At 44.0% G+C, this 23,458-nt stretch overlaps 1 protein-coding gene across 5 annotated transcripts in view; it reads right to left on the bottom strand.

Moving 5' to 3' along the window:
* Positions 1-8,563: 8,563 nt before the first annotated feature.
* The window catches only part of ube2f (ubiquitin-conjugating enzyme E2F (putative)), a 163,652-nt gene continuing 148,757 nt past the window's right edge, over positions 8,564-23,458 (bottom strand). For all 5 annotated transcript variants that reach the window (XM_068035930.1, XM_068035928.1, XM_068035929.1 and 2 more), the window contains 3 exons: positions 12,286-12,318; positions 11,436-11,498; positions 8,564-9,871 (listed from right to left, as the gene is read on the bottom strand). In XM_068035930.1, coding sequence (XP_067892031.1) covers positions 9,821-9,871; positions 11,436-11,498; positions 12,286-12,318 — 147 coding nt within the window. In that variant the 3' untranslated portion in view covers positions 8,564-9,820. The remainder of the gene's footprint in view (positions 9,872-11,435; positions 11,499-12,285; positions 12,319-23,458) is intronic.

Genomic DNA, 23,458 nt, shown 5'->3' with positions numbered 1-23,458 from the left:
TGTAATAACCTTTTATATGGCACCTTATTAAATGCCTTTTGGAAATACAAACATAATACATCCACTGGTTCTCCTTTATTTAGTGCTAGTTATATCCTCAAAAAACTCTTCATAAATTTGTCAAACACGATTTCCCTTTCATAAAACCATATTGATACCGCCTAATCATAAGTCCCTTGTTAACACCTTCTTAATAATGGATTCCAGGACTTTCTCCCATGGCTGATGTCAGGCTAAATGGCCTGGAGTTCCCTGTTTTCTCTCCCCCTCCTTTCTTGAATAACATGTTACTTTTGCTAGGACTGTTCGAGAATGTAGGGAATCTTGGAGGATCACAACCATCTTTTAAAACCCTGGGATGCAGGCCATCAGGTCCAGGGGATTTGTTGACTTTTACGCCTATTAGTTTCCTTAGTACTTTTACTCACTCTCATTAGCCCCTTTTTCCCTCACTATTTCTGGTATTTTTTGTGTGTCTTCTACTGTGAAGACAGACAGAAAATATTTGTTTAACATCTCTACCATTTCTTTATTCTCCATTATAATTTTCCTGCCTCAACCTCTAAAGGGATCAACATTCACCTTTATTATTCTTTTCTTTTCTACATATTGAAAAATTACATATTTGCATATTACATCCTCTATCAGTGCTACCCCACCTCCTTTTCCATTTTGCCTGTCTCTTGGAAATGTCAAGTACCCTTGAATATTCACATCAAACACTCTAAATATTTAGTACTGGACACACAGTATCACATCATGGACCAGTAACTTGACCTGCAGCATCACGTGTCATGAATTGGTAACTGGACGAGAAGTATCATGTGTCAGGGACTGGTAACTAGACATGCAGTATCATTTGTCATGGTTTAGTAACTGGGCATTCAGTATCAGGTCATGGACTAGTAACTGGGCACGCAATATCAGGTATTATTTCTTTATTCATTCTTGGGATATGGACATTGCCTGCAAGGCTGGCATTTATTGCCCATCCGTAATTGCCCAGAGAAGGATAGGGTGGGCCATCTTGAACCACTGCAGTTCATTTGGTGAAGGTACAACTACAGTGCTGTTAGAGTGTTCCAGGACTGCTGCAGCAACGATGAAGATACATGCCCAGGTCAGGATGGTGCATGACCTGGATGGGAGCATAGAGGTAATGGTGTACCCAAACACCTACTGCCCTTCTCCTTCTAAGTGATAAAGGTTGAGGGTTTAGAAAGTCCTATCAAAGAAGCCTTGGTGATTTGCTGCAGTGCATTCTGTAGGTCACAAACACTGTAACACTCCAGTGGTAGAGGGAGTGGATCAAGTGGACTGCTTTGTCCTGAGTTGTGCCGAGCTTCTTGAATTTTAACTAGATTCTCAGCGTTGGTTATGAACCTTAAGTGATCTGTGTACAATAACACCTGGATCTTTTTCTGTCTCAAGCTGTTTCAGTACCATATTCCTGCAAATGATACGTATATTCAGCTCTGGTCCTACCAACATGCTTGGCACTATATTTATTTAAATTAAATGCCATTTGCCATTGTGCAGCCCATTTCCCTAGCATATCTAAATCTTTTTCAATTTATTTATATCCCTGCCACCTGCTTGTGTGGTGCAAATGTTACTTGCCACTTATCAGCCCAAGCCTGGATGTTGTCCAGGTCTTGCTGCATGCAGATATGGCCTAGTTTATTATCTGAGGAGATAGTAGTAGAGCAGGACACCACGCAATCATCAGCGAACAGCCCTACTTCTGACCTTATGACAGAGGGAAGGTCATTGATGAAGCAGCTGAAGATAGTTGGGCTGAGGACCCTCCTCTGCAGTGATGTCCCGTACCTGAGATGATTGTCCACATTGCCAGGTAGATGCTAGTGCTGTAGCTTTACTGGAATAGCTTTGATAGAAGCATGGCTAGTTCTGGGGCACAGGTTTTCAGCACTACAACTGGGATGTTGTGGGGACCTGCAGCCTTTGCTGTGTTCACTGCACTCATCCATTTCATGATAGCACCTGGAATGATTTGCATTGGCTGAAGATTGGCACCTCTGATGGTGGGGACATCAGAAGGCCGAGAAGGATCAACCACTTGGCCCCTCTGTCTGAAGATGGTTGTGAATACTCCAGCCTTGCCTTTGTATTCATGTGCTGGGCTCTGCCAATATTGAGGATGGGGATGGTTTATCTTCCCATTTGTTGCTTAATTGTCCACTATCAATCACAACTGGATGTTGCAGCACTGCAGAGATTTGATCTGATCCATTGGTGTGGGATTGCTTAGCACTGTATGCTGCTTAGCATGCTGCTTCCGCTGTTTAGCATATGTGTAGTCCTGTTTAGTAGCTTCACCAGTTGGCATCTCACTTGCAGGTAAGTCTGGTGCTGCTCATGTAATGCACTTCTACCCTCCTCATTGAACCAGAGTTGATCAGTTGGCATGATGGTGATGGAGGAGGGAGGCATATGCCAGGCAACAACACCTGGATCCAGGTTATTCTTGAAATGACCATTTCACTCCCTGTGTTTAAGTGAGGCAATGTATTCCACAACCTAGCCACTGCGTGCAATATCAGGACCATGCAATAACAAGTGCACATACAACACATTTATAAACCTGACCTGTTAGTCTATAGCCTGAAAGAACAAGAGTGGTTCGAGCCGGATACATCATTCTGCATGATCTTGGGATATGTGTGCAAGGGTGACATGTTACACGTGGGACGAGCAATATGCACAGCGCATGATGAAACTGTACTGAAGAATGGGTCCTTGCTATGCACAGTCACACTGACAAGGATACAATATGACATGGTAAATGTGGTTCAAGATAGTGAGAATACTTACTGTATCTCAACCAATTTGAACACTTTCACTCATGGTGTGCATTAAGGTCCCCTAAGGAAACCAGCCATCTGCATACAATTAATAAAACAGATAGACAGGTACCAGTATGTTTCTACTAATATTCATTATAAGCCCACCAACTCCCACAGCTACCTCGACTACACTTATTCACACCCTTCCTCCTGTAAGGACTCCATTCCATTCCCCAGTTTCTCCGTCTCCGATGCATCTGCTCTGCTGATGCTACCTTCCACAACAGTGCTTCTGATATGTCTTCCTTTTTCCTTAACCGAGGATTCCCCCTCACTGTGGTTGACAGGGCCCTCAACCATGTCCGGCCCATTTCCCGCACCTCTGCCCTCACCCCTTCCCCTCCATCCCAGAACCGCGTCAGGGTTCCCCTTTCCACCCCACCAGTCTCCACATCCAAAGGATCATCCTCTGCCATTTCCGCCACGTCCAGCATGATGCCACTACCAAATGCATCTTCCCCTCCCCTCCCATTAGCGGTCCACTCCTCTATTACCCCGACACCTCGCCCCTTCCAATGCAATCGCAGGAGGTGTAATACCTGCCCTTTTACCTCCTCTCTCCTCATTATCCAAGGCCCAAACACTCCTTTCAGGTGAAGCAGCGATTTACTTGTACTTCTTTCAATTTAGTATACTGTATTCGCTGTTCACAATTTGTTGTCTCCTCTACATTGGGAAGACCAAACGCAGACTGGGCGACCGCTTTGTGGAACACCTCCGCTCAGTCCAAAAACATGACCCCGAGCTTGCTGACCGTTGCCATTTCAACACACACCCTTGCTGTCATGGCCACATCTCTGTCCTGGGATTACTGCAGTGTTCCAGTGAACATCAACGCAAGTTCAAGGAACAACACCTCATTTACCCATTAGGCACGCTACAGTCTACCGGACTGAACATCGAGTTCAATGATTTCAGGGCATAACTGGACCCCCCCCCCCTTTTTTTAGTTTTACTTCATTTTATTCTAGTTTGTTTCATCATTACACTTTTTTTTAAACCATGTTTTGCTTTTGGCTAGGGCTTTCATTATTCTGTCATTTAACACCCTCTCTGCACTAACACTTTGTATTTCACCCACCATTAACACACTCTTTGTCTTTGCCCCATGACCTCCTTGTCAGTTATTCTCTGTGACCCCCCCCTTGTCCTATCAACCTTCCCATTTGTTCTCTTTTGCCCCACACCCACTTTATTTGCTTAAAACCTATTACATTTCTAACCTTTGCCAATTCTGATGAAAGGTGACTGAGCTGAAACGTTAACTTTGCTTCTCTCTCCACAGATGCTGCCAGACCTGCTGAGTATTTCCAGCACCTTTTGGCTTTATACCAGTATCTTTCACCCTACCAGAGAGATGGAAATACAAGTGGAAAAAGATACAAAATTGGAAATTCCAAAATTAAGGTGGATTCCACCAAGTGGACACTAGAATTGCAAGAGTTAATGGCCAAAAGGATAATCTGATTAAGATTATCTGCAATATGGATAATCATAGGAGAATACCGGAGGGTCTTTTAAGTCCAGGGGATGACTTTTTGACACACAGGGGGAAATAGACTTTCAGCTTTGCTCGCCATTCAATATACAATGATACTAATGAGTTTTTTTGCTGATAGATCATGTTAAACAAGTGGGTAGAAATTTGCATGACAATAGATTGAGTTAGATACATGATACTGATGAAATAATGTTTAAAGTTGGCCTTACACACCTCCAGACCAACAATATCAGGAAATGGTTTATCAGATGGTACTACTATTGATTTCTAACTTTTCAATTGTAGCTGATCTCACTATCAGTGTGGTTAGCACTTTGATATAAACAGCTTCTGTAACTTAACTTGTAACAAGTTCTTGAGTGTTTAGAGGACTGATTGGGTGGGTAGACAACACAGCATCTTTATGCCATTAAAAGCAAAATACTGCGGATGCTGGAAATCTGAAATAAAAACAAGAAATGCTGGAAACACTCAGCAGGTCTGGCAGCATCTGTGGAGAGAGAAGCAGAGTTAACGTTTCAGGTCAGTGACCCTTCTTCAGAACTGTCAAATATTAGAAATGCAAAGGTTATAAGCAAGTAAAGTGGGGGTGGGGCAAAAGATAACAAAGGAGGTGTAGATAGGCCAAAGTCACAGAATAGCTGACCAGAAGGTCATGGAGCAAAGATATGTTAATTGTGTGTTGAACATCCACCTGTAATATTGTGAACCCTATTATTTTGAGGAGTAATTTATAAGTAAGAACACCCATCCTCTAACAGTACGACTTTGTCAGGCTGTTTCTTGACCAGTCTCTCAAACTGCTCTTGCAATTTTGGCACCAGTCCCCAAATGTCAGTGATAAGAACCTTGTAGGATCATGTGGCTGGGTGTCCCTTCACTGGGTCCTGCATCAATGCCAAGGTCGCAGCTGAGTGGTCTGTCCAGTTTCGTTCTTAATCTTAATTTTTATAATGGTTTGATAAAATGGAGTGGCTTCCTAGGCCATTTCAGAGGGAAGTTAAGAGTCAACCATATTGATGTGGGTCTGAAGTCAAATATAGGCCAGACCAGGTAAGGAAGGTTTCCTTCCTTACAGGACATTAAGTAAACCAGTTGGGTTTTTACGACAACCTGACAGCTTCATGGTTACTTTACTGACACCAGCCTTTTATTCCAGATATATTTAATTAAAAAAAAACTGAATTCATATTCCAAACTGCCACAATGAGATTTCCAGTAACAAAACCACTTCAATATGACCCCTGTCTCGTAAATGAACATGCAGATTCAGTGCAAGTGTTTTAGCCCATGTTGCTGTTGGTTTTAGTGTACATTGGTGTGGTTCTACAGTGTATACTGGAGTTATTTTACAGTGAATATTGGAGCTGTTTTATTTATTGTCATTTGCTTTGTGTTTAATACATGAAGATTCCTTCACTGCATATTGTTTATTATGCATGTTGATTATTTGTCTAGATATTCTTTCATTCATTCATGGGATGTGGGTGTCGTTGGCTAGGCCAGCGTTTATTGCCCATTCCCAATTACCCTTGAGAAGGTGGTGGTGAGGCGCCTTCTTGAACTGCTGCAGTCCACGTGGGAGTAAGTGCACCCACAGCGCTGTTAGAAAGGGAGTTCCAGGACTTTGACCCAACAACAGCGAAGTAACGGCGATATAGTCCCAAGTCAGGATGGTGTGTGGCTTGGAGGGAAACTTGCAGGTGGTGGTGTTCCCATGCATCTGCTGCCCTTGTCCTTGTAGGTGGGAGGGGTTGCGGGTTTGGAAGGTGCTATCTAAGGAGCCTTAGTGAGTTGCTGCAGTGTATCTTGTAGATGGTACACACTGCTACCACTGTGCGTCAGTGGTGGAGGGAGTGAATGTTTGTGAATGGGGTGCCAATCAAGCGGGCTGCTTTGTCCCAGATGATGTCGAGCTTCTTGAGTGTTGTTGGGAGCTGCACCCATTTAGGCAAGTGGAGAGTATTCTATCACACTCCCGACTTGTGCCTTGTAGATGGTGGACAGGCTTTGGGGAGTCAGGAGGTGAGTTACTCGCCGTAGGATTCCTAGCCTCTGACTCTTGTAGCCATGGTATTTATATGGCTACTCCAATTCAGTTTCAGGTCCACGGTGATCCCCAGAATGTTGATAGGGGATTCAGCGATGGTAAAGCCATTGAATATCAAGGTGAGATGCTAAGATTCTCTCTTGTTTGAGATTGTCATTGTCTGGCACTTGTGTGACACGAATGCGATTTGCCACTTATCAGCCTAAGCCTGGATATTGTCCAGGTCTTGCTGCATTTCTACACTGACTGATTCAGTATCTGAGGAGTCGCGAATGGTGCTGATTATTGCACAATCAGCGAACATCCCCACTTCTGATCTTATGATTGAAGGAAGGTCATTGATGAAGCAGCTGAAGATGGTTGGGCCTAGGACACTACCCTGAGGAACTCCTGCAGTGATGTCCTGGAGCTGAGATGATTGACCTCCAACAATCACAAGCATCTTCCTTTGGGCTAGGTATGACTTCAACCAGTGGAGCGTTTTCCCCGATTCCCATTGACTCCAGTTTTGCTAGGGGTCCTTGATGCCATACTCGGTCAAATGCTGCCTTGATATCTAAGGCAGTCACTCTCACCTCACCTCTTGAGTTCAGCTCTTTTGTCCATGCTTGAACCAAGGCTGCAATGAGGTCAGGCACTGAGTGGCCCGAGCGGAACCCAAACTGAGCATCACTGAGCAGGTTATTGCTAAGCAAGTGCCGCTTGATAGCACTGTCAGCGACACCTTCCATCACTTTACTGATGATTGAGAGTAGACTGATGGATTATTATGGCTTATTAAGCAGGAAGCTGGGCGCTTTTAGCTGGTTAAAATCCAGCAGTGTCACAGCACCAGGGAATGACTTTTTGATATATGGGAGTACTTGGGGAGAAATAGGCTTTAAGCTTTGCTCATCCTTCAATTCACAATAACAACATATTAGCAAAAATATGACTATGTAAAACAAATGGGTAGAAATTTGCATGATAATAGATCGAGATAGACGATGATGCTGATGAAATAATGTTTGGAGTTGGTCTAAACATCTCCAGACTTAGAGGGAAGGTATTAAGAAATGGTGGTACTGGTATTAATTTCTAACAAGCCCTTGAGTGTTTAGAGGCCTGTCTGGGTGTGTAGACAACACAGCATCTTTTAGGCCATTCACCTTTCAACTTCACAGGGGTGCAGGATTTGTGTAGCATTTTTAATGATGGTTAGAAGGTGGTGGCAGGAAAGGGTTGTATTGATCAGACAAATAACTGCAGGCAAAGGGAACCTTGGAAAGCTACATCTGTCGGGGATATGGTCTAGGATGATCATAGATGGTTAGGAGGCCTCTGTTGGTTTAACTGTCTCCAAGTTAGCAGCATCTAAATCTCATTTACACCAATCACAGGTACCTTGCTGATTGTTCAGTTAGGACCATCCTTCCCATTAGCAGTTGGGGCTGCAAGTTATCTGGAGCCAAATAGAAACACTACCAGAATCCAGTAACAGGTCTCTCCCTGTGCATGAGTTTGGAGGATTCAGGCTGGTTGTTTCTGAATCTGAACATGGATTGGGAGTCTTCATTTACAAGCAAAAAGTTCACATAGTAGATTACATGACTGAGAGGGCACTTACCAGGAGTATGGAGCAGGGGTTAGCCACTCGACCATTGAGCCCACCTCTGCCATCCTGTGTGCAATGAAGGCTGTGTGGTCCTGATTTCGATCCTTTCTCTATACCCATCAGCATTCTTACTTTCCAAATATGTAGTAATATCCCCCGTAAACACCAACCCAACAGCGTGAGAAGCTGGATTAACATCAGTGGAGATACAATCAGTCACACAATTTGCTACAGGGAGGGTTTACTGAGCGACAGTGTGTGATAGCTGGATTGACATCAGTAGAGATACAGTCAGTAACATAGGGTTCTTGGGGGAGAGGGTGTGTGAAGGAGCTGGATTAACATCAGTAGTGATACAGTCAGTAACACAGGACGTTGAGGGGGAGGGATCACTGAGTGATAATGTGAAGGAGCTAGAATAACATCAGTAGAGACACAGTCAGCAACACAGGGCGCTGGACGGGGGTGGGGGGGGGGCGGTTATGGAGTGACAATGTGAGGAAGCTGGATTAACATCAATAGAGATACAGTCAGTAACACTGGGTGTTGGCTGAATATTTGGGGAGGGGGTGGTCATTACTGTGTGCAGTTGGGGGATGTTGCATGATCGCTTTAAGAGTGATGTCATTTTAAGAACTCTGTATGCTAATGAGCTAAGTACCAGGATGTAGTCATGTGACTAGAGGCCATAGTCACACTGCACATACCCTGGACAAAGGTTCTGTATATAGTTTGCTCTGTGTTGTAAGTACTAGTTTAGCTGTTAATAAACCTTCTAGAGATCTTCAAGGAACTGGAATCCACGTACCTCATTGTGTTGCTTAAGATACCACAAAGAATCTCATGATGGGGAGGTGGGGCTCATTACCTGTTGTGGAAGAGGATTCAGTGGGTATTATTGGCAGAGGTAAGAGGTCACTTGAGTGGTGGAGTAAGCAGTCACCAGCTGTTAGAGCTCTGCAGGACACGCTCTTCCGCTCAACATTTCAGCCAGTGGTTAGGAGAGAGATACACACTTACAAGAGCTCTGTATACACTACACATGGTAATACATGCATATACACAGGTACATTTTATAATACACACATGGCAACATATATGCATCCATACAAGTACACAACATATTTTTCACATTTGGTAATATATGTACTTATAGGTATGCCATATATATCACATGCATATAAACCTTAGTTTCATCTAGGGGATTACAATTCTCAAACAGATTCAATTCACATCTGCAATGACAGACTTACTTTATCCATTAATAGACCAAATGGGAGCTGTGGGACCAAGTAATGAGTCCAATTTATTTAAGGCAGCGCCCCTCCCGAGGATAGAGACACTAGCTCAAGTGTTGCTCACTGGGTTTTCCACACACAGTCATTTAATATTTGCAAGCCACATGCTGTTAATGCTTCAAACACTTCTGTCTTAAGACATTTTGTTGCAAAATATTGTGGTTTCCAAGCCACACCAGATTACACTAGAAAAAAACTGTCCTTTGTGATTCAATCAGTAAAGAGACAGACTCTAGATGCTCTGTACAATCCTTATAATTGAAGAAAACCCGACTATTTTGCCACAATAAGAGTAATTATTCTCGAATCTTAGCCCAAAGTTGCCCATCACTTGCTGTACTGTACTGTACTGACGCTGAATTCAAAGTAGCACCAACAGCCTCTCTTCTTCACAACAACACTGTTACTGGACTGCCTCAGTCCAGTGTTTAATTGATGATCGACATCAGAAGACAGAAGACTCGGCTTCTACAGCTTGAAGTAAAGTGTCCCTTAAGGCAGCTCATGTGATCATCTTGCAAAGCGCTTAATATAATCCTGCACTTTACTCCGAAAGTCCTCCTGTTGGGACAATACAGAAACAGTCAGGCATCAAGGACTTTACGTAACAGTTGGGTGCTCATCCTTAGTAAATCAGGCCCATTAAAAACAGAGAGAGGGATAAACTTGGCATCTAGAGGACGGTCAATCTGATGTTAATGGTGGGGAAACTTTCGGAGACAATAATCCTGGACAAAATTAATTGGCATTTAAAAAACTATTTGCTAATAAATTATAGTCAGTACAAGTTTGTTAAAGGCAAGTCGTGTTTGACTAACTTGATCCAGTTATTTGATGAAGTAACGGAGACTTTTGATGAGAGTAGTGTGGTTGAGGCTGTGTATATGGATTTTCAAAGGTGTTGACAAAGTACCACATGATTGACTTGTTGGCAAAATTAAAGCACACGAATTAAAGAGTCAGTGGCGGTGTGGATAAGAAATTGGCTAAGGGACAGACAGCAAAAAGTTGTGGTGAACAATTGTGTTTCAGACTGGAGGGAAGTATACAGTGGTGTACCCCAGGAATCAGTATTAGGACCGCTGCTCTTTTTGACCTAAATTAATGATCTGGACTTGGATATAATTTCAAAGCTTGCGGAAGATACAAAACTTGGAAATGTAGTAAACAGTGAGGAGGATAGTAACAGACGTCAGGAGGTCATCCACAGACTGGTGAAATGGGCAAAGATGTGGCAGATAAACTTTAATGCAGAAAAATGTGAAGTAATATATATTTATAAGTAGAATGAGGAGAGGCAATATAATCTAAATGATACAATTTTAAAGGGGGTGCAGGAACATAGCGATCCAGGGGTGTATGTACAAAAATCTTTGAAGGTGGCAGGACAGGTTGATAAGGCTGTTTAATAGAGGCATAGAGTACAAAAGCAAGGAAGTTATGTTAAAAAGGCTGGTTATGCCTCTGTTGGAGTATTGTGTTCAATTCTGAGCACCACACTTTAGGAAAAATGACAAGGCCTTGGGAAAGATGCAGAAGAGATTTACCAGAATGGTACCAGGAATGAGGGACTTCAGTTATGTGGAGAGCCTGGAGAAGCTGGGGTTGTTCTCCTTAGAGCAGAGAGGGATAACAAGAGATTTGATAGAGGTGTTCACAATCATGAATGGTTCTGATGGCTTCATTGGTAGGAGGGTCAGTCACCAGAGGACACAGATGTAAGGTAACTGGCAAAAGAACCAGAGGTGACATGAGAAAACATTTTTTTTTTTACAGTGCGAGTTGTTGTGCATCTGGATCTCATTGAAAAGTAAGATTCTAAAGCGAATTGGATAAATACTTGAAAAGGGGAAAAAATTTACGGGGCTATGGGGAAAGAGAAGGGGAATGGGATTAATTGGTTAGCTCTGTCAAAGAGCTGGCACAGGCAGGATGGATTGAATGGTTTGCTTCTGTGCTGTATTATTATATGATTCTATGATCTCAGTAACACCAGACACAGCAACCTCCCCATCATTACACCACACCCAGAGACCGCTCCCCCATAACACCACACAGACCCATGCAGAAGCAGTCTTTGGTGTTGTGCACGGAACATGTCCCATTAGCACACGGAATGACCCACCTTGTCACGCAAGTGTTGCTCCGCAGCCTCAATATTCAGGGGATCATCAAAATTCAAGAGATCCTGTGGCAGAGAAAGAGAGGGATGGTCAAAGCTAGCTGCACTTTAAGGCCATTCATTAGTCCCAAACTAAACTTGCACAGGGCTGAATTTCAATAACAGGGAGTTTCTGCGAGAAAGTGATGAAACACTGAAGCACGTAGAGCAGGACAGCTTATGGTTCTGTTCCTGTTCTGTGCTGAGTTAGATGCTCTCAGCTAGAGTGCCAATAGGGACTACAATTAAACCCAGCACCCTTGGTTATTGACAGAAACTTGCTCAGGGATGTTGGAAAGTACAGATGTGCACGTTGGGTTAAGATGGGATCAGGCTTGGCAGTGATGTTACCACTAGCCCAGTAACTAGCCCACACTCAATGACTGGGTTCACACATCAAGAATGACCATGAGTGTGATATACCAGAGGTGCCTGGTGCCTGCAGAACCACATCCTAGCAACGTATCCCACTGGAACCCTTCGATTAGATTCCAGCCTGTAACTCACTCCCAGGTATCTATTATAACCCTCCCAAATCCCCCAGAAGCCCTCAATTAGATTACAACCTGGGTATCTGTTATGTCACACAGGGACATTTGTGTCCCCTTTTAATTGGTTCTAGGAGGGGAGCTTAGCAGCTGATATTGTTGATTCAGTTTCAAAGCGTTTCAAGCTAGTTGTCACTGAATGGGTGAATGGTACGTGAAACACTGCTCTGTTCCACTTGCACACCACACGTGAATGATCGAAAACAGAGCATATTCTTGTTTAAAACTTTGTTTTAACTGTACATAATTTTGGTCAGCTTACTTACAGTAAATAATGAATTCAATCCCCAGACCACATCCTGTGAGGAAAAATACAGGAGGTGAAATACATTGTGATTTAATGTGCATAAAGCTGAAGCACAGAACAGAACAAAGCTAACATGGTGCATGGGTGAGCAGTTCGACAGTTCTCCGTACATCTCTCCTCCCCTCTATAGCTGCCCCCTTATACCTTTACCCTCATATCTCAGAGAAACCTGTCCACCACTGCCAATTTCTCTCAGAGTCTCTGCACTCTGTCATCACAGTGTCCAATACAGTCACATCATTTGTGCCAGTCATGGCAAGGGCAGCTGATACTCAGGGCTAAACACAGAGAGAAAACCAAGTTCAAAATTGTTTGTTCAAGCATTTCATGTATTATTTGACAGACAGGTTAGTGGGGTTCTGAATTTTCCTCATCTTCCACTCCCTTGCCCAATGACAGTGAGATAATCTAACTCAATGCAGACCAGGTATTGAACCTGGGACGTTCCGGCATGTTTAGCTCAGAACCTAATGATAGGATGGGCATCAGTGACTTACACCACTGTTTCTCCTCATTTTTAGTACGCATCCAGATTATGGAGAAGAATAAACTCTGTGCACACCAAACATTGCAAAGCAGCCTGTTGAACAAACAGCAGAGCCAGCGCTCAGAAACAAATTCAACCTTAATCACTGGGGCAGGAATGGAAAGGAGGAGAGTGAGAGGTGTGTTGTGAGAGAGATGCCAAGGGCAAAAGATATGAATAGAAGGTGGGCAAGAGAGAGAAGGCAATGGGGTGGGGGGGAGAGAGGAAGGGAAGGAAAGAGAGAGGGAGGGAGGGAGAACGGGCAGGCAAGAATGTGAGGGCATGTGAGAGAGGAGGAGAGAGGGTGGGAGATGGAGAGTGAGAGCACAGGAGGAAGCAGGGAAAGGTGAGAATCAGATGCACACAGATTGCTGTAGCTCAGACGTGACAGGTAAAGTGAAATGTGTGTTAAACAGTTGATGGTTTGAAGACTGAACAAGTTCACTCATCTGGGGCAGCAGGGCAAGCAATGTTTGTGGTTTAGGATGGGAGTGCTCAGCCTCAGGTCACTCTAGAACAGGGCTGTCGAACCTTTTCGAGTGGGGGACCACATTACAATTTTGATCTCACATCGGGGGCTGGTGAGACAATCTCGGAAAGATAAAGGCATTAAGAATTTATCTATTAATCAAAACAACAAATGTACATTTTTGAGAAGAAGCTTTAAATGAAGTTTATTGACTTACTTTCCCTTCATTATGTTGGACTCTGATTTAGTGAGATACCTGGCACGTTTTTGCTTGCACAAGTAGTCAATGTTTGCCCGCACACTTGGTGTAACAATGCAGAGTATTCAGGATAGATGCCATTCTGTTCGGAGCGATCTTGATCACTCTATCTCCATGTCCCCCCTCTGTGTTGTTCCCCTCTCTCTGTCATACTCTCTGTGTCCCCCCTCTCTCCCTCCCCTCTCTGTCTCTGTACTCCGCTCCTCTCTCCCCTCTATCTGTCTGTCCTCCCCTCTCTTCTCTCTCTCGGTCTCCCTTCTCTTCCTATCGGTCCCCCCTCTCTTCTCTCTGTCCCCCTTTCTCCCTGTCTCTGTCCCCCATCTCTCTCTCTCTCTGCACCCCCCTCGCTGTCCCCTTCTCTCTCTCTCTCGCTGTCCCCTTCTCTCTCTTTCTGTCCCCCTTCTCTGTCATCCTCGCTCTCTGTGTGCCCCTCCATTCCTCCTCTTTCTCTCTCTGTCCCCCCTTTCTCTTTCCATACCCACTCTCTGTCTGTCTGTCTCTCTCTTTCTGTCCCGCCGGAAAACCCCGCATCTGTCCAAAGTTCAGAAACCGCTGTTCCCGTGTCAGCACAAGTCAGCTGTGAAACTGACTTGCGATCTTTTTTTAAAGCCGGTCTGAAAGTAGAAGCCAATGGGAAATGTTTCACTTCCAGTCATGGACCCCTGGTGAGGATGAGGAATGGCCTGGGTAGTTTACATCCTTGGGCCGGATGGATACCTTTGGCAGTCCGGATCCTGGCCCGCGGACTGTATGTTGGACAATCCTACTCTAGAACTTGGTATCTCTTTTAACTGAAAAACAGCTTTTAAAATTGACTTTGAAACAAAGACTGTGTATGTCAAAAGTAGTAATGTGTTTCTAGCAAGTTAATTGACACTGTCAGCAATCGATGGGTTAACAGGCTGCACCAACAACTTGCATTTATATAATAAAAGCAAAATACTGCGGATGCTGGAAATCTGAAACAAAAACAAGAAATGCTGGAATCACTCAGCAGGTCTGGCAGCATCTGTGGAAAGAGAAGCAGAGTTAACGTTTCGGGTCAGTGACCCTTCTTCGGAACTGACAAATATTAGAAAAGTCACAGATTATAAACAAGTAAGGTGGGGGTTGGGCAAGAGATAACAAAGGAGAAGGTGCAGATTGGACCAGGCCACATAGCTGACCAAAAGGTCACGGAGAAAAGGCAAACAATAATGTTAATGGTGTGTTGAAAGACAAAGCAGTAGTACAGATTAGGTGTGAACATACTGAATAGGTAGGGGAGTTGAGGGAAGGTGGGGATGTGGTAGGAATATGGGATTAATGTAGGATTAGTATAAATGGGTGGTTGATGGTCGGCACAGACATGGTGGGCCGAAGGGCCTGTTTCAGTGCTGTATCTCTAAATAAATAAACTAAAAAAAATAAATTATACACCATGCCTCCTGAACATGATTCAGCCCCACCACACAACCCCCTACATTACTTTTAGAAATAACAATCAAGAATAAATATAAAATAAGAAATCATTAATCCCTGCCCAATCAAGTTACACTGGGTTAGGAAGAACGCTGAAAATATCTTCACATTGTAACGTATAAATTATTCACTATAATCTACACCTTATACACAATAACATCTCTCATATACCTCTCCAAGTAACACCGATAAACTATGTACATGATTACACCATCACTGAGTGCCAACTATATAGTGTGTACCTGGACAAAGGCCTGGTTTGTGGGGAGCTGGCACACCTCTCCCCTATCAAGGGCGGGTTGGCCACAGATTGCAGAAGTCATTAGCAGGTGGGAACTAGAGATGTGCTCCAAATGGTACTTATGCTCACCATATCCCAGGTAAATGAGGTGACCCTGACCCTGAGACTCTGAGATTCTGGAGGAGTCACAGCCTTCCAGCTTGAAAGTTGTTCACAGGTGTCTGCTTCTCTCTAATACAAACCATCTGAACCCATCCAGTAGGGAGAGAAATATCTCAGGGCAGACAGGAGGGTGGTTAAGGAGGAGGATAGTAAATGAAGGAGTAAGCAAAAATCGGGGGACATAATCACTGACCAACGCAAACAGATGGACCGCTGGGTTGAGCACTACCTAGAACTGTACTCCAGGGAGAATGCTGTCACTGAGACTGCCCTCAATGCAGCCCAGCCTCTACCAGTCATGGATGAGCTGGACATACAGCCAACCAAATCGGAACTCAGTGATGCCATTGATTCCCTAGCCAGCGGAAAAGCCCCTGGGAAGGACAGCATTACCCCTGAAATAATCAAGAGTGCCAAGCCTGCTATACTCTCAGCACTACATGAACTGCTATGCCTGTGCTGGGACGAGGGAGCAGTACCCCAGGACATGCGCGATGCCAACATCATCACCCTCTATAAAAACAAAGGTGACCGCGGTGACTGCAACAACTACCGTGGAATCTCCCTGCTCAGCATAGTGGGGAAAGTCTTTGCTCGAGTCGCTCTGAACAGGCTCCAGAAGCTGGCCGAGCGCGTCTACCCTGAGGCACAGTGTGGCTTTCGTGCAGAGAGATCGACTATTGACATGCTGTTCTCCCTTCGTCAGATACAGGAGAAATGCCGTGAACAACAGATGCCCCTCTACATTGCTTTCATTGATCTCACCAAAGCCTTTGACCTCGTCAGCAGACGTGGTCTCTTCAGACTACTAGAAAAGATCGGATGTCCACCAAAGCTACTAAGTATCATCACCTCATTCCATGACAATATGAAAGGCACAATTCAACATGGTGGCTCCTCATCAGAGCCCTTTCCTATCCTGAGTGGTGTGAAACAGGGCTGTGTTCTCGCACCCACACTTTTTGGGATTTTCTTCTCCCTGCTGCTTTCACATGCGTTCAAATCCTCTGAAGAAGGAATTTTCCTCCACACAAGATCAGGGGGCAGGTTGTTCAACCTTGCCCGTCTAAGAGCGAAGTCCAAAGTACGGAAAGTCCTCATCAGAGAACTCCTCTTTGCTGACGATGCTGCTTTAACATCTCACACTGAAGAATGCCTGCAGAGTCTCATCGACAGGTTTGCGTCTGCCTGCAATGAATTTGGCCTAACCATCAGCCTCAAGAAAACGAACATCATGGGGCAGGATGTCAGAAATGCTCCATCCAGCAATATTGGCGACCACGCTCTGGAAGTGGTTCAAGAGTTCACCTACCTAGGCTCAACTATCACCAGTAACCTGTCTCTAGATGCAGAAATCAACAAGCGCATGGGTAAGGCTTCCACTGCTATGTTCAGACTGGCCAAGAGAGTGTGGGAAAATGGCGCACTGACACGGAACACAAAAGTCCGAGTGTATCAGGCCTGTGTCCTCAGTACCTTGCTCTACGGCAGCGAGGCCTGGACAACGTATGCCAGCCAAGAGCGACGTCTCAATTCATTCCATCTTCGCTGCCTTCGGAGAATACTTGGCATCAGGTGGCAGGACTATATCTCCAACACAGAAGTCCTTGAAGCGGCCAACATCCCCAGCTTATACACACTACTGAGTCAGCGGCGCTTGAGATGGCTTGGCCATGTGAGCCGCATGGAAGATGGCAGGATCCCCAAAGACACATTGTACAGCGAGCTCGCCACTGGTATCAGACCCACCGGCCGTCCATGTCTCCGTTATAAAGACGTCTGCAAACGCGACATGAAATCGTGTGACATTGATCACAAGTCGTGGGAGTCAGTTGCCAGCATTCGCCAGAGCTGGCGGGCAGCCATAAAGACAGGGCTAAATTGTGGCGAGTCGAAGAGACTTAGTAGTTGGCAGGAAAAAAGACAGAGGCGCAAGGGGAGAGCCAACTGTGCAACAGCCCCAACAAACAAATTTCTCTGCAGCACCTGTGGAAGAGCCTGTCACTCCAGAATTGGCCTTTATAGCCACTCCAGGCGCTGCTTCACAAACCACTGACCACCTCCAGGCGCGTATCCATTGTCTCTCGAGATAAGGAGGCCCAAAAGAAAAAAAGAAGAATGTCAGTGTGCAAACAGAATTACAAATACAATGACGGAACGAGAAGCGCATGATGGGCCAAGTGGCCTTTTTCTATGCTGTAAATTTTCTATGATTATAGAGGGACACAATGGTGTAGCATTGATGAATATTTGGCTTTGGCCCAGCTGAAGCTGGGAAATAAATGCTTCCAGAAATAAAATTTTCAAGAGAAAAGGCAAAAGGGGAGGAGGGTTCCTCATTAGTTAATAATTAAGACAGGGAAAAAATTCTATTAATGTTTGTGTTCAGGCTCTATCTGAGTTGTGTTAAGAAATAAGAAGGGACTGAATATTTGGAGATTATGGAATTGTGGGAAGAGATTGAGGATGGGATTTAGTGAGGCTTGCAGTAGTAGCAGCGTTGTAACAATGCAAGACTTTAAAGCCTGGATTTTCCTCAATATTTGGATGATTTAGCAGTAGTAAATTAAGGAAACCAAGGCAGTCAGCATTCTGTTACCCTGCCACAAAAACAGGCTGTCAGCATTTTGCTCTCCGAACTCGCCATGAAAATGGCAGCAAGGTGGGCACAGTTTACTAGATCCCAACAGTGATTATTCCTTGTGTCTAACCTGATACTGCCCCAGGTGATGTTCTGGCAGCCAGTATGGTGTCCAAGAGGAGGAAAAGCTGAGTGGAGGCCATCATTTATAGAAAACTCTTAACTGCAGGCCCTTTGGAGATGAGAATTTGAGTCTTTTTTTTTTTTACTTTATAGACATTTGATAGTACTTTTGATGTGAATGCAGGAAAAAGTATTATTTTGGGGAATTAATTGACTTCTCCTGTGAGAATACCCTTAATTCCAATGTTACGAAGAGGAAGATGATGAGATTTGGAAAAGGTAAGGATTGAGACTGGGAGAGTGCAGCCTCACGGACGATGTCTTCAGCTAGGGTCTATTGACCTCAGAGTTCATACCTCGACTTCCTATACTAACTATTCATTAGATGACTGTGCTTACCAACACTGGCATTTGGGGTTATGCATGCTGCTGGCCAATGTAGCCCACAACAACATGGAGCATAACTTTAATATTGGATGTCAAAGTGACCACAGCTCTGAATCTTCATGCAATTGGGTCCTTCCAGGTAGCCTTAGGTGATCTCGGTCAATCAGCTGTGCAAAGCTGTATTAAGAAAGTTACACTTGCCCTGTTCAGGTGAGCATCTTAACTCACCACATTCTCAACTGACTCTGCAAAGCAAAGCAGTCAATTTTTATAGACTCGCAGGATTGCCAAAGATACAGAGGGTCACTGATGGTACTCTTGTATCTCTTTTACGAACTGCAAGTTAATGCGCAATGAGTGGGGTTGCTGCAAATCACATAATTTTGCACCTCAATGCTTGCTCCCCAAACGCTGCTAGGACTTGGTTTATACTTTGCCAATCAATGTATTGAGATGGCTAACTGCAGAGCAGAAACTCTGGTTGGTGATTTCTCTAAGGTCGCCATACTCAGCAGAGGACAACAGATATCATGAGGTCCTTGGAATAACTCTGAACTGGGGTACAGTATAAAGTGGGCACATTTGTGTGGCGAAAGTGATCTGCCCACTAAACGCAATGCGTATCAGCCAACATGCGCATATATGTGCTCCGCTTTCCTATTGGTGCAGATAATTGCCAAGAAGTTAAAATGTGTCACAATGCTGTGTAGTCATTCACCCTAAAATACCTTGTTCTAAAACAATGTAATACTCAAGCTAGAAGTGTCAGCGGGACTTATCCAGAGCTAGTTTTGATTTTAATATAAAAGTGTGAACAGGTTAACTGGAAAAGAAAACCATTTGTCACAGAAAGTTTGAAGATCCATAATCTGCAGTACTGACATCAATCATTGACTTCCTTTCCAATAAAACACTGGCCTCAATTGTTTCCACCCGAAATAAGCAGAGCAACAAAGATGCTCCGACAACTCTGAAATTGGCATTAATAAAGTGCCTAATGGCTTTTGCTTTTTGGTTAATATAAATGACTGCCCGTTTTAAGTGGGGTGACTGTATTCAGCAGGCAATCCGAAGCTTGAAGACTCATTTCACATCCCTTGACAGATCTGAAGAAGCCTGCACTACAGCCCAGCAAAGGCTTCAAGAATAAAAGTGGCCAGTACGCTACATAACTGTGCAATTCAAAAAGAATTAGTCCTTCCAAATGTTTGATTTTAACCAGAAAACTTGTTATCAATTTTTACATCTCTTGGAAAGTGGTTGGAAAGAGTGGATTTTGTAAGCGTCAGTCTCACCATCAGCCATAAATACATCCAGATACTTAACTCTATAATGTTAATATGCAAAAAAAACTAAAACCTCTCAAAATCTTCTACACATCAAGTAACGAGAGACTCCCTCACCTCACTTTAACTAGGTCCAACCAGCTTCAGCTGCTTCATCAATCAACTTCCCTCCATCATAAGGTTAGATGTGGGGATGTTCGCTGATGATTGTACAATGTTCAGTACCATTCGCAACTCATCAGATAATGAAGCAGTCAGTGTCCATATGCAGCAAGACCTGGACAACATTCAGATTTGGGCTGATAAGTGGCAATTATAATTCACGCCACACAATTGCCAGGCAATGACCATCTCCAACAAGAGAGAATCTAACCATCTCACCCTGACATTCAATGGCATTACCATCGCTGAATCCTCCACTATCAACATCCTGGGGGTTAACATTGACCAGAAACTGAACTGCAACAGCCACAGAAATACTGTGGCTACAAAAACAGGTCAGAGGCTGGGAATTCTACGGCGAGTATCTCACCTCCTGTCTCCCCAAAGCCTGTCCACAAACTACAAGGCACAAGTCAGGAGAGTGATGGAATACTCTCCACTTGTCTGGATGAATGCAGCTCCAACAACACTCAGGAAGCTCGACACCATCCAGGACAAAGCAGCCCGCTTGAGGGGCACCCCATCTACCACCTTCAACATTCACTCCCTCTACCACCGACACACAGTGGCAGTGGTGTGTACCATCTACAAGATGCACTGCATCAACTCATCACTCCTCCTTACATAGAAACATAGAAAACAGGCGCAGGAGTAGGCCATTCAGCCCTTCAGGCCTGTTCCGCCATTCAAAAAAGATCACAGCTGATTGTCTAATTCAGTACCCTGTTCCCGCTTTCTCCCCATATCCCTTGATCCCTTTGGCATTAAGAAATATATCTATCTCCTTCTTGAATATATTTAATGACTTGGCCTCCACTGCCTTCTGGGGTAGAGAATTCCACAGGTTCACCACCCTCTGAGTGAAGAAATTTCTCCTCATCTCGGTTCTAAATGGCATACCCTGTATCCTGACACTGTGACCCCTGATTCTGGACTGTCCAGCCATCGGGAACATCCTCCCTGCATCTAGCCTGTCTAGTCCTATTAGAATATTATAGGTTTCTATGAGAGCCCCTCTCATTCTTCTGAACTCTAGTGAATATAGGCCTAGTCGACCCAATCTCTCCTCATACGTCAATCCTGCCACCCCAGGAATCAGCCTAGTAAATCTTCTTTGCACTCCCTCCATGGCAAGAAAATCCTTCCTCAGATAAGGAGACCAAAACTGCACACAATACTCCAGATGTGGTCTCACCAAGGCCCTGTATAACTGCAGTAAGACATCCTTGCTCCTGCACTCAAATCCTCTTGCAATGAAGGCCAACATACCATTCACCTCCCTAACTGCTTGCTGCACCTGAATGCTTGCTTTCAGCGACTGATGTACAAGGATACTCAGCTCTCGTTGCACCTCCCCCTTTCCCAATCTATCACCATTCAGATAATAATTTACCTTTCTATTTTTACAACCAAAGTGGATAACCTCACATTTATCCACGTTATACTGCATCTGCCTTCAAAACCACCTTCCAAACCCATGACCTCTTCCACCTAGAAGGACAAGGGAAGGAGACACATGGGAACACCAACACCTGCAACTTCCCCTCCAAGTCACACACCATACTGACTTGGAACTATAACACCATTCCTTCACTATTGCTGGATCAAAATCCTGGAACACCCTCCCTAACAACACTGTGGGTGTCCCACACCAGATGGATTGCAGCGGATCAAGAAGGCGGCTCACCACCATCTCCTCAAGGGGATTAGGGATGGGAAATAAATGCTGGCCCAGCCAGCGATGCCCACATCCCAAGAATAAAAAAAAAACAAATTTCATGTAGACAGGAAAATTATAAATGTAAACAACAGGATAAGATCTTTCTCTCCCACACTTCCCTTTACATTCTATCTCTCTTAGCGTTGCACATTTTCTGAAGTAAAAAATTAAGTAAAAACCTTTTATTTAAAAGTTTAGTTGAAAACCTATTCAGATTAATTGTCCAGTTTGTGTTCAAATGAACAAAAACAGACAAACTGAGGGGTGAGTGTTGGCCCAGGTGTACTCACTGCTTTGAAAACTTGCCATTGGATTTTTATGTCTACCTGAAAAGGCAGAGGAGGCCTTGCTTTAATGCCTCATTTAAAGGCTGGTACCTCCAACACTGCAGCACTCCCTCAAATATCAGTCTAGATGGTGCGCTCGACCCCACAACTTTCTGACTTAGGTGAAAGTGCTACCAACCTGGCCAAACTGGAACATAAGTAAAGACATTAACAAAGGTCCTCAAAGACGATGATGCAACTTTACAGTTAAGTTTAACCATGACATCAGGAAATACATAATTTTTGATGTTGCAAACCATTTTTAGAATATTAGAAATTATTAGAAATGTCTGTTCTGGAGGAAGCTTGAGGATGATTGCCTGCCTCCAAGCCATGTAAAATTAGGTGGGCCTTTGGATTATAATAGGACGGCAATACTCTAAATCCTGCCCTTCACACATTCATGTGGAAACTGCATTTTGAGAGTCAATGCTGCATTGTTGAAGAAACCAGTCCATTTTTCTTGACAGGTATCCCCTTCAGGCTCATTAATGAAAGTGGAGAGTTCCTGAAGCTAGTGCCCACACATGCCATGTTACAGCAGAGTGAAGATGAAACTCCTCAGAGACGACCAGTGTAATTGCACTAACATGATGCAGAATTATTGACAGATGAGTAACACGGATTCATCCAAATTAGAGTTTGATAGAAGAGGGTGTTAAGGAACTAATTTCTATTCCTACACCAGATTAGCTTGAACAGAAAGTTAATTTAGTATTTTTAAATATGCGCCATTTGATACACTGCTTCAGATGCTTATGTTTTGGCACGTTACAGCCTCAACTACACCACCCCACAGAAAGTAAATAAAAAAGTGGCAAATCTTGGTATAAGAGAGAACACTAAAAACACACAGCAAGTCATTAACATTGCAGGTGTATACCCTTCAACAGCACAAGTAAAGGGTCTGCATCTAAAATGTTAAACAGTCTTTGCTCTTTCACAGTACTGACTGAACTGCTAAGCATTCCCAGCATTTCCTACGTGTATCTCAAGAGATCTTGGCTAAGGGTTTCCACTTTGGGTGCAATCGGTGATCCGGGTGCAATCGGTGATCCAGGCACAAGTTGTGCTCAAAATTGCACTAGTGTTTTTATTTTGCTCAGGTTTCCATTCAAATTCATTTACATATAGCCAAATGTGAAATCTTCCATGAACCAGTGTAAATGGGCAGCGTTTTAGAACTTAATTGTTTTAAAAACAATGTCTCAATTAAAAATTATTCCTTGATATGAGAGTGGTAACCTGGTACAGTTTTATTAATACAGCTGAAAAGCTGTATATAATACAGAATCACAGAATAATACAGTGCAGAAGAGGCCCTTCGGCCCATCGAGTCTGCACCAATGCATTAAAGACACCTGACCTGTCTACCTAATCCCATTTGCCAGCACTTGGCCCATAGCCTTGAATGTTATGACGTGTCAAA

The sequence above is a fragment of the Heterodontus francisci genome, chromosome 7 (assembly GCF_036365525.1).
Source record: "Heterodontus francisci isolate sHetFra1 chromosome 7, sHetFra1.hap1, whole genome shotgun sequence".
Lineage (NCBI taxonomy): Eukaryota > Metazoa > Chordata > Chondrichthyes > Heterodontiformes > Heterodontidae > Heterodontus > Heterodontus francisci.
This window is presented reverse-complemented; position numbering and strand designations above follow the sequence as displayed.